This window comes from Panthera uncia, chromosome X (assembly GCF_023721935.1).
Source record: "Panthera uncia isolate 11264 chromosome X, Puncia_PCG_1.0, whole genome shotgun sequence".
NCBI classification, from domain to species: domain Eukaryota; kingdom Metazoa; phylum Chordata; class Mammalia; order Carnivora; family Felidae; genus Panthera; species Panthera uncia.
Window position 1 is genome coordinate 67,135,576 of NC_064817.1, and position 22,692 is coordinate 67,158,267.

Here is a 22,692-nt window from a genome sequence, read left to right on the forward strand (position 1 = left end):
CCCCATCAACCCTCAGTTTGTTCTCAGATTTTAAGAGTCTCTTATGCTTTGGATCTCTCCCACTCTACCTCTTTTTTTTTTCTTCCCCTACCCAATGGACTTCTGTTAAGTTTCTCAGGATCCACATAAGAGTGAAAACATATGGTATCTGTCTTTCTCTCTATGACTTATTTCACTTAGCATAACACTCTCCAGCTCCATCCACGTTGCTACAAAAGGCCATATTTCATTCTTTCTCATTGCCATGTAGTATTCCATTGTGTATATAAACCACAATTTCTTTATCCACTCATTGATTCCGTATTCTTGAAGAAGTTGATTTTAATAGCTTTTGCTACCTCATTACTTGCTTTGCAGAGGTATGGAGTCCTGTAGTGCCTTTTTACTATTCCAGTTTTAGTGATATCAACCCTCTTGTGTAGTTTTTAAAAGTAAGGTATTTGAAAATATCATTAGTAAGAAAAACTAAAAAAAAACCTCAATTATATAAGTGTTCTGATTTCTATATAACAAAATTATAAGCTTATCAATGTTTTTTTTAAAACATTTACTAAAGGGACACCTGGGTGGCTCAGTCAGTTAAGCGTCCGACTTTGCCTCATGTCATGATCTTACAATTCGTGAGTTTGAGCCCCATATCGGGCTCTGTGCTGACAGCTCAGAGCCTGGAGCCTGCTTCAGATTCTGTCTCTCCCATTCTCTCTGCCTCTCCCCCACTGATGCTCACACTCTCTCTCTCTCTCTCAAAAATAAATAAACATAAACAAATTTTAAACATTTATTAAAAATTGAGAATCATGAAAATTCAGTAAATGGAAGAACTCTCAGTAAAAGTACTGCTGTCTTTTTACTATCTTAACATTTAATTTCTAAATCTATGCCTAACACTAAAGAAACTAACAAACACTTTTTTTTTCGTTTGACTACTGACAGTGTTTTTATCCACCCAGTAAAATAACGTTGTAATCCCACCCACACCCCTTACCGTCCACTCCTGTTGGCACCAGCCCAGAACAGCTCCCCACCCCCAACCCCCTCTGATGTGGCTGGAGCTTGAGGCATACAGGGCCAAAAACACTGCAGACTGGAGATTGGAACAGCTTGGAGATGGTGGATAATAGCTATTTGAGTCTGCAATTAAAAATGGTATTTGTTGTTCTCTGACTGATGTATTTCACTTAGAATAATACTCCCTAGCTCTATCCATGTCATTACACATGGCAAGATTTCATTCTTTTTAATGGCTGAGTAATATTCTTTATATATATATATATACACACACACATACATAAATATATATATAAATATATATATATATTTATACACACACACACACACCATATCTTCTGTATCCATTCATCAGTTAATGGACATTTTGGCTCTTTCCATAATTTGGTTATTGTTGATAATGCTGCTATAAAACACTGGGGTGCATGTATTCCTTTGAATTTGTATTTTTGTCTCCTTTTTGTGAATACCTAGTAGTGAAGTTGTGGGATCCTAGGGTAGTTCTAATTATTTTCCAAGTTTTTATTTCAATTCCAGCTAGTTAACATACATACAGTGCAATATCAGTTTCAGGTATAGAATTTAGTGATTCATCACATACATACAACACCAGGTGCTTATCACAAGTGCCCTCCTTAATACCTATCATCTGTTTAACCCATCCTCCCTATGCCCTCTTCCTCTCCAGTAGCCATCAGTTTCATCTGTATAGTTAAGAGTCAGTTTCTTAGTTCGTCTTTCCTTTTTTCCCCTATGCTTATTTATTTTCTTACTTAAATTCTGCATATGAGTAAAATTCCATTGTATTTTTCTTTCTCTTATTTCACATAGCATAATACTCTCACATTGTTGGCAAATGGCAAGATTTCATTCATTTTTATGGCTGAGTAATATTCCATTGTGTGTGTGTGTGTGTGTGTGTGTGTATATATATATATATACACCACATCTTCTTTATCCATTCATTAGTCAATGGACATTTGAACTCTTTCCAAAATTTGGTTATTGTTGATAATGCTGCTATAAACATTCTGGTGTATGTATCCCTGTGAATTAGTATTTTGTTTCCTTTGGGTAAATACCTAGTAGTACAATTGCTGGATCCTGGAGAGTGATATTTTTAACTTTTTGAGGAACCTTAATACTGTTTTCCAGAGTGGCTATATCCATTTGCATTCTCACCAACAGTGTAAGAAGTTTCCCTTTTCTCCACGTCCTCACCAACACCTGTTGTTTCCTGTGTTGTTCATTAGCAATTCTAACAGGTGTGATACGATGTCTCATTATAGTTTTGATTTGTATTTCCCTGATGATGAGCGTTGTTGAGCAGCTTTTCATATATCTGTTAACCATCTGTGTGTCTTTTTTGGAAAAAAATGTCTATCCATGTATTCCGCCCACTTTTTAAATGGATTGGTTTTAAGGTGTTGAGTTTGACAAGTTTTTGTAGATTTTGGATAGTAACCCTTTATCATATATGTCATTTGCAAACCTATTCTCCCATTCCTTAGGTTGTCTTTTAGTTTTGTTGACTGTTTCCTTCACTGTTCAGGTTTTTATTTTGATGAAGTCCCAATAGTTTATTTTTGCTTTTGTTTCCCTCACCTGTGGAGACGTGTCCAGTAAGAAGTTGCCACAGCAGATTTCAAAGAAGTTACTGCCTGTGTTCACCTCTAGGTTTTTGATGGTTTCCGGTCCCACATTTAGGTCTTTCATCCATTTTCAATTTATTTTTCTGTATGGTGTAAGAAAGTGGTCCATTTTCGTTCTTTTACATGTTACTGTTCAGTTTTGCCAGCCCCATTTGTTGAAGAGACTTTTTTCCATTGGATTTTCTTTCCATCTCTATCAAAGATTAATTGACCATATAGATGTGGGTTCATTTCTAGGTTTCCTATTCTGTTTCATTTATCTATGTGTCTGTTTTTGTGCCAGTATCATACTGTATTGATCACTACAGCTTTGTAATATACCTTGAAGTCCAGAATTATGATGCCTCCTGCTTTGCTTTGGCTATTTGGGGTCTTTTGTGGTTCCATACAAATTTTAGGATTGTATGTTCAAGCTCTGGGAAAAATGTTGGTGGAATTTTGGTAGGGATTACATTAAATGTGTAGATTTCTTTGGATAATACAGACATTTTAACAATATTTGTGCTTCCAATCCATGAATGTGGAATGCTTTTCCATATGATTTCACTCACACGTGGAATTTAAGAAACAAAACAAACAAAGGGAAAAGAGAGAGGCAAACCAAGAAACAGACTCTTAATTATAGACAACAAACTGATGGATACCAGAAAGGGAGTAAGTGGGAAAATGGGTTAAATATGTGATGGGTATTAAGGAATGCACTTGTGATGAGAACCAGGTGTTGTACGTGAGTGTTGAATCACTGTATTGTACACCTGAAACTAATATTACACTGTGTGATAACTAACTAGAATTTAAAGAAAAACTTTTAATAATGGTTTCCAATAAAACTACATTGCAAAAAATGGGAAAGAAACAGAATGGAAAGAATAAAAAAAGTAGAAGAGGCATACCCTGAAGAATTTTGGTGGAAAAAGTACTGAACCAATGTATAGTGAAAGGGAAGATGGAGTATTTCCTGAAGTGTAAAGGACTTACAGACGCTAATAATACTTGGGAACCTGAATAAAATTTAGATAGTCCAGAGTTAATTGAAACATCTTTTTAAAAAACAATAATGTTCATTTATTTTTGATAGACTGAGAGACAGAGTGTGAGAGAGGCAGAGAGAGCGAGACACAGAATCCAAAGCAAGCTCCAGGCTCTGAGCTGTCAGCACAGAGCCCTATGCGGAGCTCAAACTCACAAACCATGAGATCATGACCTGAGCCAATATTGGACACTTGACAGACTGAGTCACCCAGGCGCCCCAAAGCATTTCTTAATCATCAAAAAGCTGACAAAGAAAAAGATGGTACACAAAGAAAATATCTGACAGCGAATCTGATAATAAGAAAGCAAAGGAGAAAGAGATGCTGCTGCTGAGTCAAGAGATTTTTCCAGAGGTCTTGATCCTGAATGAATTATTCATGCTACAGACAGCAGTGAAAAATTAATACTTCTCATGAAATGAAAGACTCAGATGAGGCAGACTTAGTTCTGGCAAAAGAGGCAAATATAAAGTGTCCTCAAATTATAATTGCTTTTGGGGGGTGCCAGGGTGGCTCAGGTGTTTAAGCATCCAACTTCAGCTCAGGTCATGATCTCACAGTTTGTGAGTTTGAGCACCGTGTTGGGCTCTGTGCTGACAGCTCGGAGCCTGGAGCCTGCTTTGGATTATGTGTCTCCCTCTCTCTCTGCCCCTCCCCTGCTCATGCTGTCTATCTATCTATCTATCTCTCAAAAATAAACATTTGAGTCTTTCCACCTTGCTGAGTGTGGCAGCTCGAGGGGCCTTCACCACCACGCACTGGGTCCTCACAGAGGACGGGAAGATCCAGCAGCCGTTCCCATGCATTTGCAAACCATCGTATGCATTTTTAAAAAAACACAACTGAAGATGGTGATTCCTGGGGGACTCAGAAGGGAAGATGGCAGCATAGGAAGACACTGGGCTCACCTCGTCCTGCTGATTGCTTATATTCCATCCACATCTGTGTAAATAACCCAGAAAACCACCAGAAGGCTAGCAGAACGGACTCTCAGGAGTGAAGCATAGACAAAAGGCCCACAGAAGAGGATATGAAGGGCAGAGAGGCAATGCATGCTACACGGACTGGTGAGAGGGAGCCAGATCAGTGGAGGGGAACCCCACCAGTCAAGGCAGAGCGCTGAAGCCTGGCTTGCAAAAGCGGAGGGGCCAGACTCCATGAGTTCTGACAGCCAGTGGGACTTAACATCTGGAATGTTGAAAGTAAACAGCTCTGCTCTCAGAGACTGGGGAGGGCAAGAGGACACAAGGAGGGAGAGTTGTTGGGCCCTGGAAGACAGAACTCAGCTCCAACGGGGAACAAAGGCACTGGAAAGAGCCATCTCCTTCTCCCATCCCCCAGCCAAAATTCCAAAAGGAACCAGCTCCCATTACTGAACTTGCACCGCACAAACACCCAATGCTGTGCTTCTGCGGATCCATCCCTCCGATCGGCCTGCCTCCTTCCCAGTGCTGCAGGGCCACTCACGCAGGGGACCACTGAAGGCAAAGCGAGCTGAGCCTGCCTCTCCCGCCATGTGCACCTTCTGGATCCACCCTGGCTAATACAACAGATCCCATAGAAGCAACACCACAAGCCTGGCAGTGTGCAAGTAGCCCAGACAGGGGCCACACCACTCCACAGTGAGTCCTGCCCCTGGGAGAGGGGAAGATAAGGTACACACCAGTCTGACTGTGGCCCTAGCAGTGGGCTGTGGGCAGATATCGGGTCTGACTGCGGCCCTACCCACCAACACAAGTTACTCCTGACAGCACAGGGGAAGTGCCCTGCAGTTTGGAGCCACCACAGAGACTACCCAAAATGAGAAGTCAGAAGAATTCTCCTCAAAAGAAACTTCAGGTAGTAGAGACAACTAATTGATCAAAAATGATTTAAGCAATACAACAGAACAAGAATTTAGAATAGTAGTCATAAAATTAATTGCTGGGCTCGTAAAAAGTATAGAGGACAATAGAGAATCTATTGCTACAGAGATCAAGGGACTAAGAAATAGTCATGAGGAAGTAAAAAATGCTATAAATGAGGTGGAAAATAAAATGGAGGCAACCACAGCTCAGATTGAAGAGGCAGAGGAGAGAATAGGTGAATTAGAAGATAAAATTATGGAAAAAGAGGAAGCTGAGAAAAAGATAAAAAAATCCAGAAGTATGAGGGGAGAATATGAGAATAAGTGATGGAATCAAACGAAACAATATCTGTATCATAGGAATTCCAGAAGAAGAAGAGAGAGAGAAAGGCACTGATGGCATACGTGAACAAATCATAGTTAAGAACTTCCCTCACCTGGGCAAGGAAAAGGCATTGAAATCCAAAAGGCACAGAGAACTCCCTTCAGACGTAACTTGAATCGATCTTCTGCATGACATATCATAGTGAAACTGGCAAAATACAAGGATAAAGAGAAAATTCTGGAAGCAACTAGGGATAAACACGCTCTAACTTACAAAGGTAGACCCACAAGAGTAGTGGCATACCTATCTACTGAAACTTGTCAGGCCAGAAAGGAATGGCAGGAAATCTTCAATGTGATGAACAGAAAATATGCAGCCAAGAATCCCTTACCCAGCAAGTCTGTCATTCAGAATAGAAGGAGAGATAAAGGTTTTCCCAAACAAAAACTGAAGGAATTCATCACCACTAAACCAGCCCTACAAGAGACCCTAAGGTGGATTCTGTGAATGAAATGTTGCAAGGACCACAAAGTACCAGAGACATCACTACAAGCATGAAAGCAACAGTGACACTAAACCCATAACTTTCAATAATAACACTGAATGTAAATGGACTAAATGCTCCAACCAAAAGACATAGGGTATCAGAATAGATTAAAAAAAAAAAGACCCATCTATTTGCTGTCTACAAGAGACTCATTTTAGACCTGCGGACACCTTCAGATTGAAAGTGAAGGGATGGAGAACTATCCATCATGCTACTTGAAGTCAAAAGAAAGATGAGTAGCCATACTTATATCATACAAACTAGACTTTAAATTAAAGGCTGTAACAAGAGATGAAGAAGGACATCATATAATAATTACAGGGTCTATCCATCAGGAAGAGCTAACAATTATTAACGTTTATGCACTGAATACAGGAGCCCCCAAATATATAAAACAATCACAAACATAAGCAACCTTACTGATAAGAATGTGGTAATTGCAGAGGACTTTAATACCCCGCTTACAACAATGGATAGATCATCTAGACACAGGTTCAATAAAGAAACAAGGGCCCTGAATGATACTGTGGATCAGATGGACTTGACAGATATATTTAGAACTCTGTATCCCAAAGCAACAGAATATACTTTCTTCTCTAGTGCACATGGAACATTCTCCAAGAGAGATCACACGCTGGGTCACAAAACAGCCCTTCATAAGTATACAAGAATTGAGATCATACCATGCACACTTTCAGACCACAATGCTATGAAACTTCAAATCAACCACAGGAAAAAGTCTGGAAAACCTCCAAAAGCATGAAGGTTAAAGAACACCCTACTAAAGAATTAATGGGTCAACCAGGCAATTAGAGAAGATATTGAAAATTTATGGAAACAAATGAAAATGAAAATACAGCAATCCAAATGCTTTGGGATACAGTGAAGGCAGTCCTGAGAGGAAATTACATTGCAATCCAAGCCTAACTCCAGAAATAAGAAAAATCACAAATACAAAATCTAACAGCACACCTAAAGGAAAGAGAAGCAGAATGGCAAAGACACCCCAAACCCAGCAAACGAAGAGAAATAATAAAGAATAGAGCAGAAATAAACAATATAGAATCTAAAAAAATTGTAGAGCAGATCAATGCAAGCAAGAGATGCTTTTTTGAAAAAAATAAACAAAATTGATAAACTTCTAGCCAGGCTTCTCATTAAGAAAAGGGAGATGACCCACATAGATAAAATTATAAATGAAAATGGAATTATTACCACTAATCCCTCATAAATACAAGCAGTTATCAGGGAATACTATGAAAAATTATATGTCAACAAACTGGATAACCTGGAAGAAATGGACAAATTCCTAAGCACCCATGGACGTTGAAAACTGAAGCAAGAAGAAATAGAAAACTTGAACAGACCCATGCCAAGGAAGACATTGAATCAGTTATCAAGAATCTCCACCCCGCGGGGCGCCTGGGTGGCGCAGTCAGTTAAGCGTCCGAATTCAGCCAGGTCACGATCTCGCGGTCCGTGAGTTCAAGCCCCGCATCAGGCTCTGGGCTGATGGCTCGGAGCCTGGAGCCTGTTTCCGATTCTGTGTCTCCCTCTCTCTCTGCCCCTCCCCCGATCATGCTCTGTCTCTCTCTGTCCCCAAAATAAATAAAAAACATTGAAAAAAATTAAAAAAAAAAAGAATCTCCACCCTGCAAAAAGGTCCAGGACCAGATGTCTTCCATGGGAATTCTACCAGACATTTAAAGCAGAGATAATATCTATCCTTCTCAAGTTGTTCCAAAAAATAGAAATGGAAGGAAAACTTCCAGACTCATTCTATGAAAGCAGCATTATTTTGATTCCTAAACCACACAGAGACCCAGTAAAAAAAAGAGAACTACAGGCCAATATCCCTGATGAATATGGATGCAAAAATCCACAATAAGATACTAGTAAATCCAATTCAACAGCATATAAAAAGAATTATTCACCATGATAGAGTGGGATTCATTCCTTGGCTGCAGGGCTAGTTCACCATTTGCAAATCAGTCAATTGTGATACATCACATTAATAAAGAAAAGAAAAGAAAAGAAAAGAACCATTTGATCCTGTCAATCGAGGCAGAGAAAGCATTTGACAAAATTCAGCATCCTTTCTTAATAAAAACCCTCGAGAAATTCGGGATAGAAGGAACAAACTTAAACATCATAAAGGCCATTTATAAAAAGCCCACAGCTAACATCATCCTCAATAGAGAAAAACTGAGAGCTTCCCCCCTGAAATCAGGAACATGACAGGGATGTCCACTGTCACCACTGTTGTTTGACATAATGTTGGAAGTTCTAGAATCAGCAAACAGACAACAAAATGAAATCAAAGGCATCAAAATTGGCAAAGACAAAGTCAAGCTTTCGCTTTTTGCAGATGACATGATATTATACATGGAAAACCTGATAGACTCCACCAAAAGTCTGCTAGAACTGATACATGAATTCAGGAAAGTCGCAGGATACGAAATCAATGTACAGAAATCAGTCGCATTCTTATACACTAATAATGAAGCAACAGAAAGACAAATAAAGAAACTGATCCCATTCACAATTGCACCAAGAAGCATAAAATATCTAGGAATAAATCTAACCAAAGATGTAAAAGATCTGTATGCTGAAAACTATAGAAAGCTTGTGAAAGAAATTGAAGAAGACATAAAGAAATGGAAAAACATTCCGTGTTCATGGATTGGAAGAAAAAACATTTTTAAAATGTCAATATTACCCAAAGAATTCTACACATTCAGTGAAATACAAATCAAAATTTCACTGGCATTCTTCTCAAAGCAGAACAAAAATAATCCTAAAATTTGTATGAAACCAAAAAAGACCCCAAATAGCCAAAATAATATTGAAGAAGACCAAAGTGTGATGCATCACAATCCCAGACTTTAGCCTCTACCAGAAAGCTGTAATCATCAAGACAGCATCGTATTGGCACAAAAACAGACACATAGACCAATGGAATAGAATAGAGACTCCAGAATTGGACCCACAAAAGTATGGCAAACTAATCTTTGACAAAGCAGGAAAGACTATCCAATGGAAAAAAAAGACAGTCTCTTTAACAAATGGTGCTGGGAGAACTGGATAGCAACATGCAGAAGAATGAAACTAGATCACTTTCTTACACCATTCAGAAAAATAAACTCCAAATGGATGAAGGACCTGAATGTGAGACAGGAAACCATCAAAACCCTAGAGGAGAAAGCAGGAAAAAACCTCTCTGACCTCAGTCGAAGCAATTTCTTACTTGACTTATTTCCAAAGGCGAGGGAATTAAAAGCAAAAATGAACACTTGGGGCCTCATGAAGATAAAATGCTTCTGCACTGCAAAGGAAACAATCAACACAACTAAAAGGCCACCGATGGAATGGGAAAAGATATTTCCAAATGACATATTGGATAGAGGGCTAGTATCTAAAATTTGTAAAGAACTCACCAAACTCCACACCCAAAAAACAAATAATCCAGTGAAGAAATGGGCAGAAAACATGAGTAGACACTTCTCTAAAGAAGACATCCGGATGGCCAATAGGCACATGAAAAGATGTTCAGCGTCACTCCTCATCAGGGAAATACAAATCAAAACCACACTCAGATACCACCTCACGCCAGTCAGAGTGGCTAAAATGAACAAATCAGGAGACCATAGATGCGGGAGAGGATGTGGAGAAATTGGAACCCTCTTGCTCTGCTGCTGGGAATGCAAACTGGTGCAGCCACTCTGGAAAACAGTGTGGAAGTTCCTCAAAAAATTAAAAATAGATCTACCCTATGACCCAGCAATAGCACTGCTAGGAATTTACCCAAGGGATACAAGAATGCTGATGCATAGGGGGCACTTGTACCCCAATGTTTATAGCAGCACTTTCAACAATAGCCAAATTATGGAAAGAGCCTAAATGTCCATCAACTGATGAATGGATAAAGAAATTGTGGTTTATATACACAATGGAATACTACTTCGCAATGAGAACGAATGAAATATGGCCTTTTGTAGCAATATGGATGGAACTGGAGAGTGTTCTGCTAAGTGAAATAAGTCATACAGAGTAAGACAGATACCATATGTTTTCACCTTTTTGTGGACCCTCAGAAACTTAACAGAAGACCATGGGGGAGGGGAAGAAAGAAAAAAATTAGAGAGGGAGAGAGCCAAACCATAAGAGACACTTAAACACTGAGAATAAACTGAGGGTTGATGGGGGTGAGAGGGAGGGGAGGGCGAGTAATGGGCATTGAGGAGAGCACCTTTTGGGATGAGCATTGGGTGTTGTATGGAAACAAATTTGACAAAAATGTTCATATTTAAAAAATAAAAAATGTTAAAGAAAATAAACACACCTGTAAACATAAATAAATAAATAAATAAATAAATAAATAAATAAAATTAAAAAAAATATTTTTGCTTTTTATGAAGAGAGACTAACTTGACATTCTGGTCCCAAAGTGAAGTTCAGTAATTGCTTGTGTTTCTTTGGGTCTTGATTTTAATTTATTAGTGTGAATAGATAACATTCTAATAAAAATCAAGTTTTATTTTCAAGTAGTATTGGGGAAGTTGTTGGGGTTTTTTGTTTTTGTTTTTGTTTTTTGCATCTACTGTTTACTTTGAACAAATAAAGGCTTTCTGCAATTACTTTATCAGAAAATAATATTTGAGACCATGGTATATTATTCCCCTGCATTCGAGAACAGTTTTTCTAAATACTGGGAGAAATCTCCATAGATGTTATTCAATCAGAATTTGTGTTTAACTCCTATATGCCTAAGGACCATTCTGATTTTTTTTGGTTTTTTAGGCGTGTGTGTGTGTGTGTGTGTGTGTGTGTGTGTAAAAATATATACGTAGAGGTTTTCTTTTCTTTCCTTCTTTCTTTTTTTTTAACATTCACTAAAACAAAAACAGCATTTAATAACCATGGATAAGCCCATGTTTCTGGAATAGCATCATTTTTAGAAACTTTAGAAATAAATCACTTTAAGTTAAATTGAAAATTCCTGAAGCTTTAACCTTTCAAGTTTTGTAACTAATTGGACAACTTAAATATAATGTAAACAATTTAAATTGGACAGTTTAAAAGCAGCCATATTAGTATCCATATCCAGATCTATAGTCATTTAAATACAAGTTTATTTGCAAGATCCTTGAAAGGAAAATATTATCACTACCAACAACCTCCCCACCCAAATGAGAAAACTAATCAAGTCCTGATGTGTTTTATTTAGGTAAACAAAACTTAAATGGACATTAAAGGTTCCTCTTAGCACACCATTCCTTTTCAAGAAGTTGAAATCCCTGTGCTATATTGACTAAAAGGTCATGATTCATGAAATATCTAAGACTTCATTCATGGAAACCTAATAATAACCAGATGGTTAGAGATGTTGGCAATTTAAGACCTGCTGGAATAAATGGGTAAACAAACTTCTGTAATCTAAATTCTTGACCTGCATTTTTACTCTTTACCTCAACTCTTTCCTTACATGTAGGTTCAATCTTCTCAGTATTTGAGTTACTGGTTCAGCAGAAACCAGGAAAAATAACTTTGTAGTAATCAGAACGTTCTCCAACTGTATATATTGTTTACTTTATTGTAAATACTGGTAAATGGTGGTCAATAAATATTTTTCTATTATTTTACAAAATAAAATAAAGTAAAATAAAATAAATAAAATAAAGTAAGATAAAATAAAATAAAAGTTGTCTCCTTTCATTTGAATATCAAGTCTTTTTTCAAAGTTAATGACATGAGTATCAATTACATATCATTCAAGCTATCACAATTATAGTAATAATAATTGTCAATTTGTAGGAATTTGCACTTGTCATAATCTTGCTGTGTCTATAGTTTGTTTTGATAACTATTTCTTTAATTATATTTAAATAAATACCTTTTTTAGTAACAACATATTTTATGATGAATCAGCTTTATTTTCACTCTATGAAACAGTGTGGGAAATATAGCTATTGGACTTCTTGGAACAATAGTATTGTAATTCTGTATATAAATTTAAAATGCCTAAAATTTAGTCCTTATAACTATTCTTCCCAACTTTCAGAAAATTAGAAAATTAACAGAATAGTTCAAAATTGGCTACTAGTCACTAGGTATATAAGATTCACAAGGGGAAAAACTAGTACAACAATCTCCACAATATTATATTTTTGTATCTTGAGAGAATAGAAATACCTAACATTTATAGAGTATCTCATGTAACCCATACAACAGCTTTAAAAGGTAGATATAATTATAATTGTTTTAGGCTGAAGAAACGATGGCTTTTGAATGTTGTATAACTTGCCCAAATCATATCACTAACACATGATAGAACCAAATTCTCAAACACAGGCTGTTTGAAAACCAGCGATCTTTCTTACACACATAATATTGAGTCCTCTAAATCATATAAAAACCACTATTATTCTCTGATAATGTCATTAAGAGTCTACTATGTTGTCATTTATTCATTTCTATCTCCTCCTTTAAAAGGCATAAAAAGAGTACTTCTGATTGAGATCTCCACTATACACCCAATGCATTCTGTGCTGTAGCCACACCAAACTCTGCAAGTACAGATAATCATGTTTAAATAAGTTGATTTTTATTTTTCTTATGCATATGAACATATCCTTTGGTTTTTGGAAGTCAGAAATACATCTTCAGGCTTTAACTGAGAGATACTTTCTTGATTATAATTTAAGTTCTCTATCTCTATAGAGCAGCCTGAGTACTGCTGTCTGATTTTCATCTCACTCTTAGTTTTAAGATATTAATCAATTTAGTGATATAGCTCTCATATTTGATATGACATTTTTCAGTGTTCTTTTCTCATCCAGTTTAAGAACCTTGTATACCTTGAATACCCATATACTTCCAATTTGTTTTACAGCCATATTGTTTATAATTGTTTTAGTATATTTGACTATTATCTTTAATGTGAATAAGTACTACAAATAGCAAAATTACATCACTTTTTTGTTTCTGTCAGGCTCTAAACCCCTGTCACTAATTTATAATAATATCAGTGTATGAGTAAAATATATAATACGTGCTGTTGAATACCAGATATTAATACCACTTTCCTTCAATATTTGTTTATACATGGCTTGGGATAGAAAATCTGTAGTTGTGCTTCTAGTATTTACTATAAAACATATAAATACTATGAACATCTCATGTCTTTTGCATTACGTGAGCACCAGTGAATGCTATCATGTTATCAAAAGCAACATAATGACTTCATGTATTTACAAGAATATGAGCTCCTTTTCTTAGAAATAAATCTATGAGGGTTATACAGTAAAAAAAAAGTTTCATTGTAGATAATGTCATATGTAGCATACCCTATTGAATACTTTTCAGAATGTATTTAATTTAATTTGTCTCTTTTATAAATGCCTAAAGAGTATGCAATTAAAAATTTATCTTAAGGATTCTATATGCCCTTAAAGGAAAGTTTATGAAAAGACATATCTCCTTCTCTGTAAAAAGTCACTATCAATTTCTAAGTGGAAACTACCACCCAACATTCTTTGACTCTTTCCCAAGTATGATTTTATGTTTAGTGCCAAAACATAACAAAAATGTCTTTAAGACCTTGAGGAAATGGTAGAAGGAGGTCTTCTTTTGTTGCTTTTTATTTTTTTTTCTGCCCATTTACCTAGAAAACAATGACATTTACTGAATTTTTTAGTTCAGTTTTATTGGTAAATGTCTATATTTTCAGAATCATGTTCCAATGAGTTCATGATAGCTACAGAAATTGATCCTTGGTAATATCAGAAAAATTTTCAATTTTGACATACATATCAAGCCAAAGAAAATTTTTGTCTCCAAGCATGGAGATGGTATAAATTACAGGGATTATATTCCAGTAAATAATAAATAGCTCGTATTTCTGGAAGCAAAATGAAAAAGATAATGCAGATATGTGGTAACCAAACTTTCTAAAGTCAGTTTTATTTTGGACACATTGTGCCAATGAATTCCTGTTAAATGAGTTATCTCCTTAAAAATAAGCTCTCTGAATCTGAGTAGTATAGAAATATAAGATGATTTTTTTCATTTTTTATTTGTTAATAAGAAATATAAGATAAAATCTTTCATTTTTTTATTTATTAATAAGCTCAAGATGACACCTACTTGAGCAGAAAATTTAGGATCATGGCCTCCTTTTGAAATACCAGTTAGCAATAATCTGTTGAATAAAATGGCATTTTTTCTTTGCACATATTTGTGTTGTAATGTGAATGTCAAGGTAAAACTTTATTATTTATTTTTTATTTTTGCTCATATTTATTCTTTTCCTAGCAGTTTCCAGAATTCAATTTGTAAGATATCTGAGTGATGACAAGATTGTGAGATTTAAAGAAGTGTCTCCAACTCTCATTGACAATCAAAAGTCACAGCAAAAGCTAAAGGAAGAGCACAGCCAGAGCATTTCAGACCCAAACACATTCACAGATAACAAGTATCACAGAAACAGAAGGCACAAAATTTCTGTCTGTAAAAGTTGTTGCAACGACTATCAATTCCCACAAAATGTTCGGAGTTCCCAGTCTCAAATGAATCCTCTTAATCTTCTAAATGCTGAGGATTATACCTCCAAAGTCTCAGCACTTCTCTGCCACCCTATGTCCATGAGCCCTCAGTATGCTGTACACCCCAAGACTCACAGAAATAACACATATTCTTTAGACACTGGGGCTCCTGTATGTTCCAAATGTTTTATGAAAATCGGTAATTCTCCTTTTCATAAATGTCTTGTAAACTCTGATAATGATTCAGACCCTGATTCTTCTTTACATCTCCAAATTCCCTTGGATTCTAAATATTCTCTGAACCTCAAATCTATTAGATATCACAAGACTTCTCAGAATAACCCTTTATCTCGATCCCTGGATCCTAAGCATTCTGTGGGCTTTTGCTGTCCTTTACACCAGGAGGATTCTAAATATTCCTTGGGCTCAAGTTCTTATTTACATTGTGAAAGTTGCTCAGCTGTCCAAAATCACATAGGCTCTACTGCTCCCCATACCTTTCCCATGAATCCTCAAAATACTATGAGCTCCCATAGTACACTTGGCCCAGACAATGTTATCAACACCAGCAATGTTCCTGGCCTTGAAAATGAGGGCATGTTTAACCTTACTGCTAAACTTGAAAATGAGGCCAAACCTGACAATGATACTAAACTGATTACTGCTAGAAACCTCAAAGATAAGGCTAGTGCCAATTACGAGCCTCTTCTCAAATATGAGACAGAACATGAAGATGAGACAGACTCTGAAGATGAAAAAGATTCTGAAAAGGAAATAGACCCTGAGGATGAAAACAACACCAAAGATAAGAAAGATCCCAAAGATAAGTCTGACCCTGATGACAGTGATTCCAAAGATAGCAATGCTGAACATAATGCAGACACAAACAGTGGATCTGATCCTGGTGGTGATGCTGACCCTACAAGTGGAGCTGATTCCAACGGTGATGGTGACTCTAACAATGGAACTGACTCCAACAATGAACCTGACTCTAACATTGATGATGCCACTAACAATGATGCTAATTCCAAATACAGCACTGATTCTGATGGGGGGAAACATACCATTAATTCAGACAATACCCCTGGCCTAGACAATTGTGTTGATCAGGACTGTACTGTTAACTTCAGCAATGGCACTAGTACAAACTCTACCTCTGTGCTGCAGAATGGAACTGGCCTGAACTACACTTCTTGTTCCAATAATGGTGCTGGCACTAGAAATGCTACTGGATCAGGCAATGACATTTGCCCCAACAATGGTACTAGCCCCAACAATAGACATGGCTCTAAAATCAATATATCTGGCCTCCAAAACAATGCCCCTGACCCCCAAAATATCGTATCATGTCCCAACAGCCCTGACTCCAGCAACAATGACTCCCACCTCAAAATCAATGGTCCTGGCCTGAACGACAATAGCCCTGGCCCCAGTGACAATGGCTCTGGCCTTAAAATTGACCCTGGATCTAACTATAATGTCAGGCCTAGTAGTGCTATAAGCCACAATAGTGCTATTAGTTCTAACAAGGATGCTGACTCCAAGTATGATACAAAACCCACCATTGCTGCTGGACACAACTATGCAGTTGTCCCAAACTATGACTCAGACCATGACTGTGTCTCAAGATTTACCCATGCAGTAGGTTCTAGCTCTGTAGTCAACCCCAACTATATTGCCAAAAACAGTTATGCTGCCAGACACAGCTCTACAACTACTGCCAATGTCATTGACACTAGCAATACAACTAGTTGTAGTGGTGCTGTTAGCCCTAGCTATACTGCTGGCACCAACTGTGCCTCAGGCATTAACCATGACCTTAGATTGATTCATGCCTTTGATTCCAACTTTGTCACCAACTCCAACTATGATGCCACAAATATTCATAATGTTCATAATTCCACCAGTATAAGCAATATTAATAATCTGTCTGAGCCTGAATTAGAAATTGGTACCAGTTCCTCCATTCCCAATATTGTTTATGCTAACTCCCCCACTTTTGCTGCTGGCACAAACTATACTTCCACTCCCGAAAGTTTGATCACCTCTGAATTTTCTGATTCATCTAAGCTTGGTATAAATTATACAGTTGTTGATAACCACAAATTTGGTGCCTGCCTCAAGGACTCTTCTGGCTCCATGGATTCTTCTAGCTTTAATCATACCACTAAGTCCAAGGATGTCCTTGATGCCAAGGAAGTTGGCTTTTTAAAAGATTTGTCCAGGATCCAGAATCCAATTTGTGTCAAGTATCCTGCCGATTTAAACTTTCACTCCAATTCAAGTATTCCACTCCCTATTTTTGGCGTTATAGTAGAAGCTGAACCACCAGATGTTGTGAAGTTTGCTGTATCATCAGGGGCTGTGAATCTATTTTTTAAGGTAAGTTTATATAAATGTAGACTTTGATTTTCTTCTCCATTTCCTACAATTCATAGTGTTAGGTCACTGAACAGGACCAAAAAGTCTTCCTTTTCAAAATTTACTTGAATATGTAAGCCATGGAAGAGAGGAGACAAGATGTCCAGTATTACTTATTTTTTGACTCCTGTAGCCAGAAACATGGTTTTCCATTTGAAAGATACATGTGCTATACAGCTGGTAAATAGAAACATGGCTTTGATTGCACTGTGGCTGGCTCATATACTACCTCCATCAAGGGTACAAATAGCCAAGTATTGGTTTCATCCCTCTATTTGCATAAAGAGTAAAGTCAAATGAATCTTAAATACCATAAATCAAGACATTTGAAACTACTATCTCCAAAATTCCCATTTTATAAGGAAGCTGGCAAAAGTATTATATTCTAATTTCTAATTTAAATAAATATAATTTTACTTAGTTTTTTCACATATTAAGAAGCAAAGAACCCTAAACTTTTTCTACTTTTGACTTAAAATTTGCTTTATCTTATTTTCCTCAAAATAAGTAACATTATATTTTTAATCTTTATCAAATATTTCTTCTAGAACTCTGAATTGTATGCACAAACTAAGATTGCTATATGTTTTGAAAACTATTTTTGACACCATCAACTAATATTCATTCTGATGAAGCTATACCAACATACTGTCATTGAGACATAATTAAGTTGGTACACAATTGAATTTTAGTCTTATTAGACACCGTAAACAAATACATTTAATTTGGATTGTAGTGTCTGTGTGCCTAAATGTGCAACTTGAAAAAAATTACTTTGTTTTCTAATAGATGTGTAATTGAATATAAATGTACATTTTAAAATAAAACATATATTCTTGTAGCCAAGAGAAAGTACAAAATTGGTATCTCTCTAGTGCTTTTACTTTAATAGAGAACAATTTTGTGATTTTTCCAAGAGAACCCCCTCTCTGGAAACAGTTGTAAATACCTAGTATAGTTGAATAACTCCACCTTATATAAATTTATGGGTAATGTCCAATAAGTAACAAAAATAATATTGTTAAGATACAAGCCTCAACACCAGAAAAAAAGAGATACTTTTCCTAGTTGTTTTATACAAATGAACTTTTATAGTAGCATGAAAACTTTTGAAGCATGTTTATTTTATGGCTTTGATGTTTTTGGATTAGTGAAAACATGGTTATCATAAGTTCTAGTTTACTAGTTAAGGAACACTTTGCAGTTTGAATCCTAGTATATAAGAATTGTTTCCTAAGTATGGGTATGTGAAACATATCATGTTAATTTTAAATGAAAATTACCTTCAAAGTAAGGCATTTCCCTCTCCCCCAAAAATAATCATGTTTTTCAAATAGAGGATGTACAGAAACAGAGAATTCTTCCCTCAGAGCCTTTGTATTTCCACATTTTCCTGGTTTATCACATCCTTTTCTATATCTCCATCACAAACAACTACAATGAGGATAATGGGGGTATGTTCCCCATTAAAACAATTTAAGAAGTGAGAGAAGCTCATTTTAAAAGCTATAAAACTTTTCTACTAACCATAAATGAATCAAACAACCAACTTAACATAAGAATATATAGTCAAGCCATTTGTACCATCTTCATTCATTATTTCAATAGGCACTTAATAATTAAGCAGTGTAGAAGGCTCAAAAAATATGCAAAGTAAAAAACATAGTGCCCTTTAAAGTGCTTTTAACCATTTTCTATCTTAATGGGAAAACAAGTGGCTATTGGAGAATAGAAACTATGTGAAGACAAATAAAATGACATCTCACTGAGTTTCAAGAATGGTTAGAAAACATTTTCATTGTTCAGATCACATGTCACCAATGTATTAAAATAGTTGGAAATACGTGTGCATTAATTATTATACTGTGTTGAACTTTTCAGAAATAACCAAACAAGGTCACAACTCTTGAAACTATCTTCCTTTTTGTGAGGGTTAACATTTATTTACATGGATAGTGGTTTGAGAACCATGTTATTAAAATCCTAGTATCATTTAATAAGTTATCTAGAAATTATTTACAATTCTGAAGAAACAATATGATTCCATATAAAATAGATAGGAGTAATACCCTATCTTAAACTTTGAAAATAGATTTTATTTATAAAAAATCATGCAAGTGTTTAATTAGTTGAAGCTCTTGACAGCATCCAATGTAGTTAATAAAAATTGCATTGGGGTCATAAAAGAAGTGGTAATCTCTGATGTATTATATATTTAAAAAAATAAAAAAATGATTCAGTAGTGATATGGAAGAAATTTTTCATATAGTATAGTCTACTATAACCAGAGTGTTTTAAATACAGAGGTATACAAGTCTTCTTAGTGACAGATGTCTGAACATATCAAATGTGTTATGCTTTTTGTACCAAAGTTCTCTTAAATTGGTGTTTCTAGTAATTGTCTCAAAATTAAGTCTTTTGTTTATAAATATCTTGAATATTTGAGGAAGTCTACAGGTAAGTCTTGGTTCAGGAGAGGCTAAATTCATAGTATAATGTTATCAAATGGATTAACTGAAGTGGCCAGAAGTTTTCATATTTTCATTTCAAAATGGTCCATGCAAGTGTATCATTTCCTTTCTGATCATAGAGCCATTAAGATACATAAAGAGGTTTAATTCTTCTGCTTAATATTCATTGAAGTAAATCTTGTTTAAACCTAACCTTTAGGCATATTTATGTATATTTTACCAATATACTACAGATAATCAAAGCAATGCCCTGCCTTGTAGCTTCTTAATTAAGTATGTTTGCATACAGATAAACAGTTTTTCTATTTCTAGCTTTTTAAAAGGTGATATGTTGTGTTTTGTTACAGTGGGAGACAAGCTTTCTGGGGATTTTCAATCTAAAATAACAACAAACCATCTCCTATCCAAATATACTGTCAACTTGCTCAAGGTCTGTTAATTGCTGAATTTCTTTACTGAGGTCATCTGTGCACCAAACCTTTCCATAAATTCACTCCTTTATACATCAATTTGATGATTTCTTCATAATACTAAAGTGTTTCCCAGGTATCCTATTGCTGGATTCCTTGTTAGATAAGATAGGGTCCTGAAAGTGTTTAATCAAAATATGGTGAACTAAGTTGGCATCTCTTTTTGAAATGAATTAGTAAAAGATCTCAAATTTAATGTAACTGAATAAATAATATCAAGCAAATAAAAATGTTCCTCCTGCCAACCATGTGTTCTTCTCATTGTTCTCTGAATAGTTTGGGAAAAAACAATTGTTGGTTTGTTAAAAGATCAAAGTCTTACATTGAATCCAGCCTTCTCCCTTTATCTGCACCATGTATAGTTTTATGACCCAACCACAAATATACAATGACCCAAGTGAGCAGTCCAAAGCAAAACCAGTTATCCCAAGTTCAAAGTAAAGTGCACTTTATTACTGCCACCATTACCGAAAATCTGTGCCAATGACCTTCTTTCTGTAGGAATTTCAAAGTTATATATTTTTCCTGATGCCTCACGAGTCTTTTGCCTAGCCTCCTCAAATTTAACCACAGGATCAATGATGAATCTTATCTGAGGAGATAAAGAAAAACAGACAACATCAACCTGAGTCCAAAAATTGGTATAGACAAACTTATGAGAAATTTAAGACTATCACTCAACATCATAAATCTTAAATAATTGACTAAAGAGGCATTTTATTCTCAAAAAGATTTCACTAGATTTTCAAATATCACAAATGTTTGCTACAGTGACACCAGTGTAGATGTGGTGCATTCAACAGCTGCAGGGTCTGTGCAATATGCCATGTTTTCCAGGTTTGGAAACAAAACTGAGGCAGCTGTGTCTGAATTTATTTCATCTTCTACTTGAGGGACAATTAATAAACTACATTTTCCAAAGTTTTTAAGTCTGAGTTTGGATGTATTGGGTATCAAAGACAATAAATGTGAAATGATTAAATAAGCAAAGTATGAAATTTCAGTTTTTGTCTCTCATGAGTCATGTCAACCAATCCACTTCTAAAGATACCTAGATTCATTAAGTGGAATGTTTATGGGATATAAACTGTTGACCCATTGTAATAGAGTCCCTCAGTAAAATGAAGAATGTTGATAAGAAGGTAGTAGCAAGAGGGGATTATATTTGAGGTAAAGACAAAGGAAATAATGTCATATGGAGAAAGAGGGATATTGTGGAATAATAAACATGATTGCAGTAATCTTTGTTGTTTTTTTTTTACCATATCATTGAATCCCAATGTGTTCTGGCTAGTCCAAGTCCATTTGAAAAAATAGTTTTCTTCTATACCATCCTTTGTATTTCCTGACCTGTCCCTATCTCATCACACACACACACACACACACACACACACACACCCAGAGAGAGAGAGAGAGAGAGAGAGAGAGAGAGAGAGACAATTGCAGACTTTTTAAAGTTTCAAATGCCAAGAATATAAGCATGCTACATTAACAAATGCTCACTTGTTCACCATCAGTTTCTGTTTTTCCTGTTCTGAGGTCACTTTAACACCCCGATCTACTAACTCCATTCAGAAAGTAACAAAGCTGTCAAGCTGTTCAAAGTGTACCTCCTGATTGCTGATTCTTGAAAGTGAGTCTCCTAATATATCCACTACCACCTCATTTTCACCCTGTTACAAAGAACCTATACAAATATACACACATGCACGCACACACACACACACATACACACCATTGATAACTTGTTCTGCTTTTGTGTCACTTTGAGAACCACAGCCATCTGAATTTCTACAGTGATTTTGGTAAGAATATCATTTTTATTACAAATAATACTTTTTATAAGAAGTTGGGAACAATCTGTTTGTTCACGCTTACTATCTTGGTACTCCCTGAATAAAAGAATGACCAATCAAGTTGTAAATGAAGTGGAAACAATAGAAGAAACAAGCACCAGCACTATCTTATTTCATCACATAAATATTATACGACAAATGGACACTGTTCACAGCCAAGAAGCATAGTTCATCTTACATGACTACACAGTGATAGATAATGAGACAAACAAAATTTTATCCTAGGCCTTGATATGACCATTTATAGATAGTTGCAAAAGGCTCTGAATCAGAATAAGATTGCTAATTTTGAGAGTTTAAAGCAAAAGTTCCAAAAAAAATCAGTTCTCAGTATGAGTATTTCCATGGCTTTCTACTAGTCTTGAATATATTTTAGAAATAGAATATGTTACAAAACAAAGACATCAATGTTGAAATTAGAAAATATATAAAAATACATAAACTTCAATGCAAGTCTTCAGGCAGCCATTTCATAACCAACATTTAATAGCACTTACTGTCTGACATGCATTCTTGAGTTTT

General features: G+C 35.8%; 1 protein-coding gene and 1 pseudogene across 1 annotated transcript in view; both read left to right on the top strand.

Moving 5' to 3' along the window:
* The window catches only part of LOC125931799 (uncharacterized), a 433,379-nt gene extending 411,943 nt beyond the window's left edge, over positions 1-21,436 (top strand). Inside the window, exons 11-12 of the mRNA XM_049644019.1 lie at positions 14,723-17,334; positions 20,192-21,436. Of these exons, the coding sequence (XP_049499976.1) occupies positions 14,723-17,334; positions 20,192-20,230 (2,651 nt within the window). The 3' untranslated portion in view covers positions 20,231-21,436. The remainder of the gene's footprint in view (positions 1-14,722; positions 17,335-20,191) is intronic.
* LOC125932319 (chromobox protein homolog 3-like) lies at positions 3,475-10,895 on the top strand (annotated as a pseudogene).
* Positions 21,437-22,692: the final 1,256 nt, after the last annotated feature.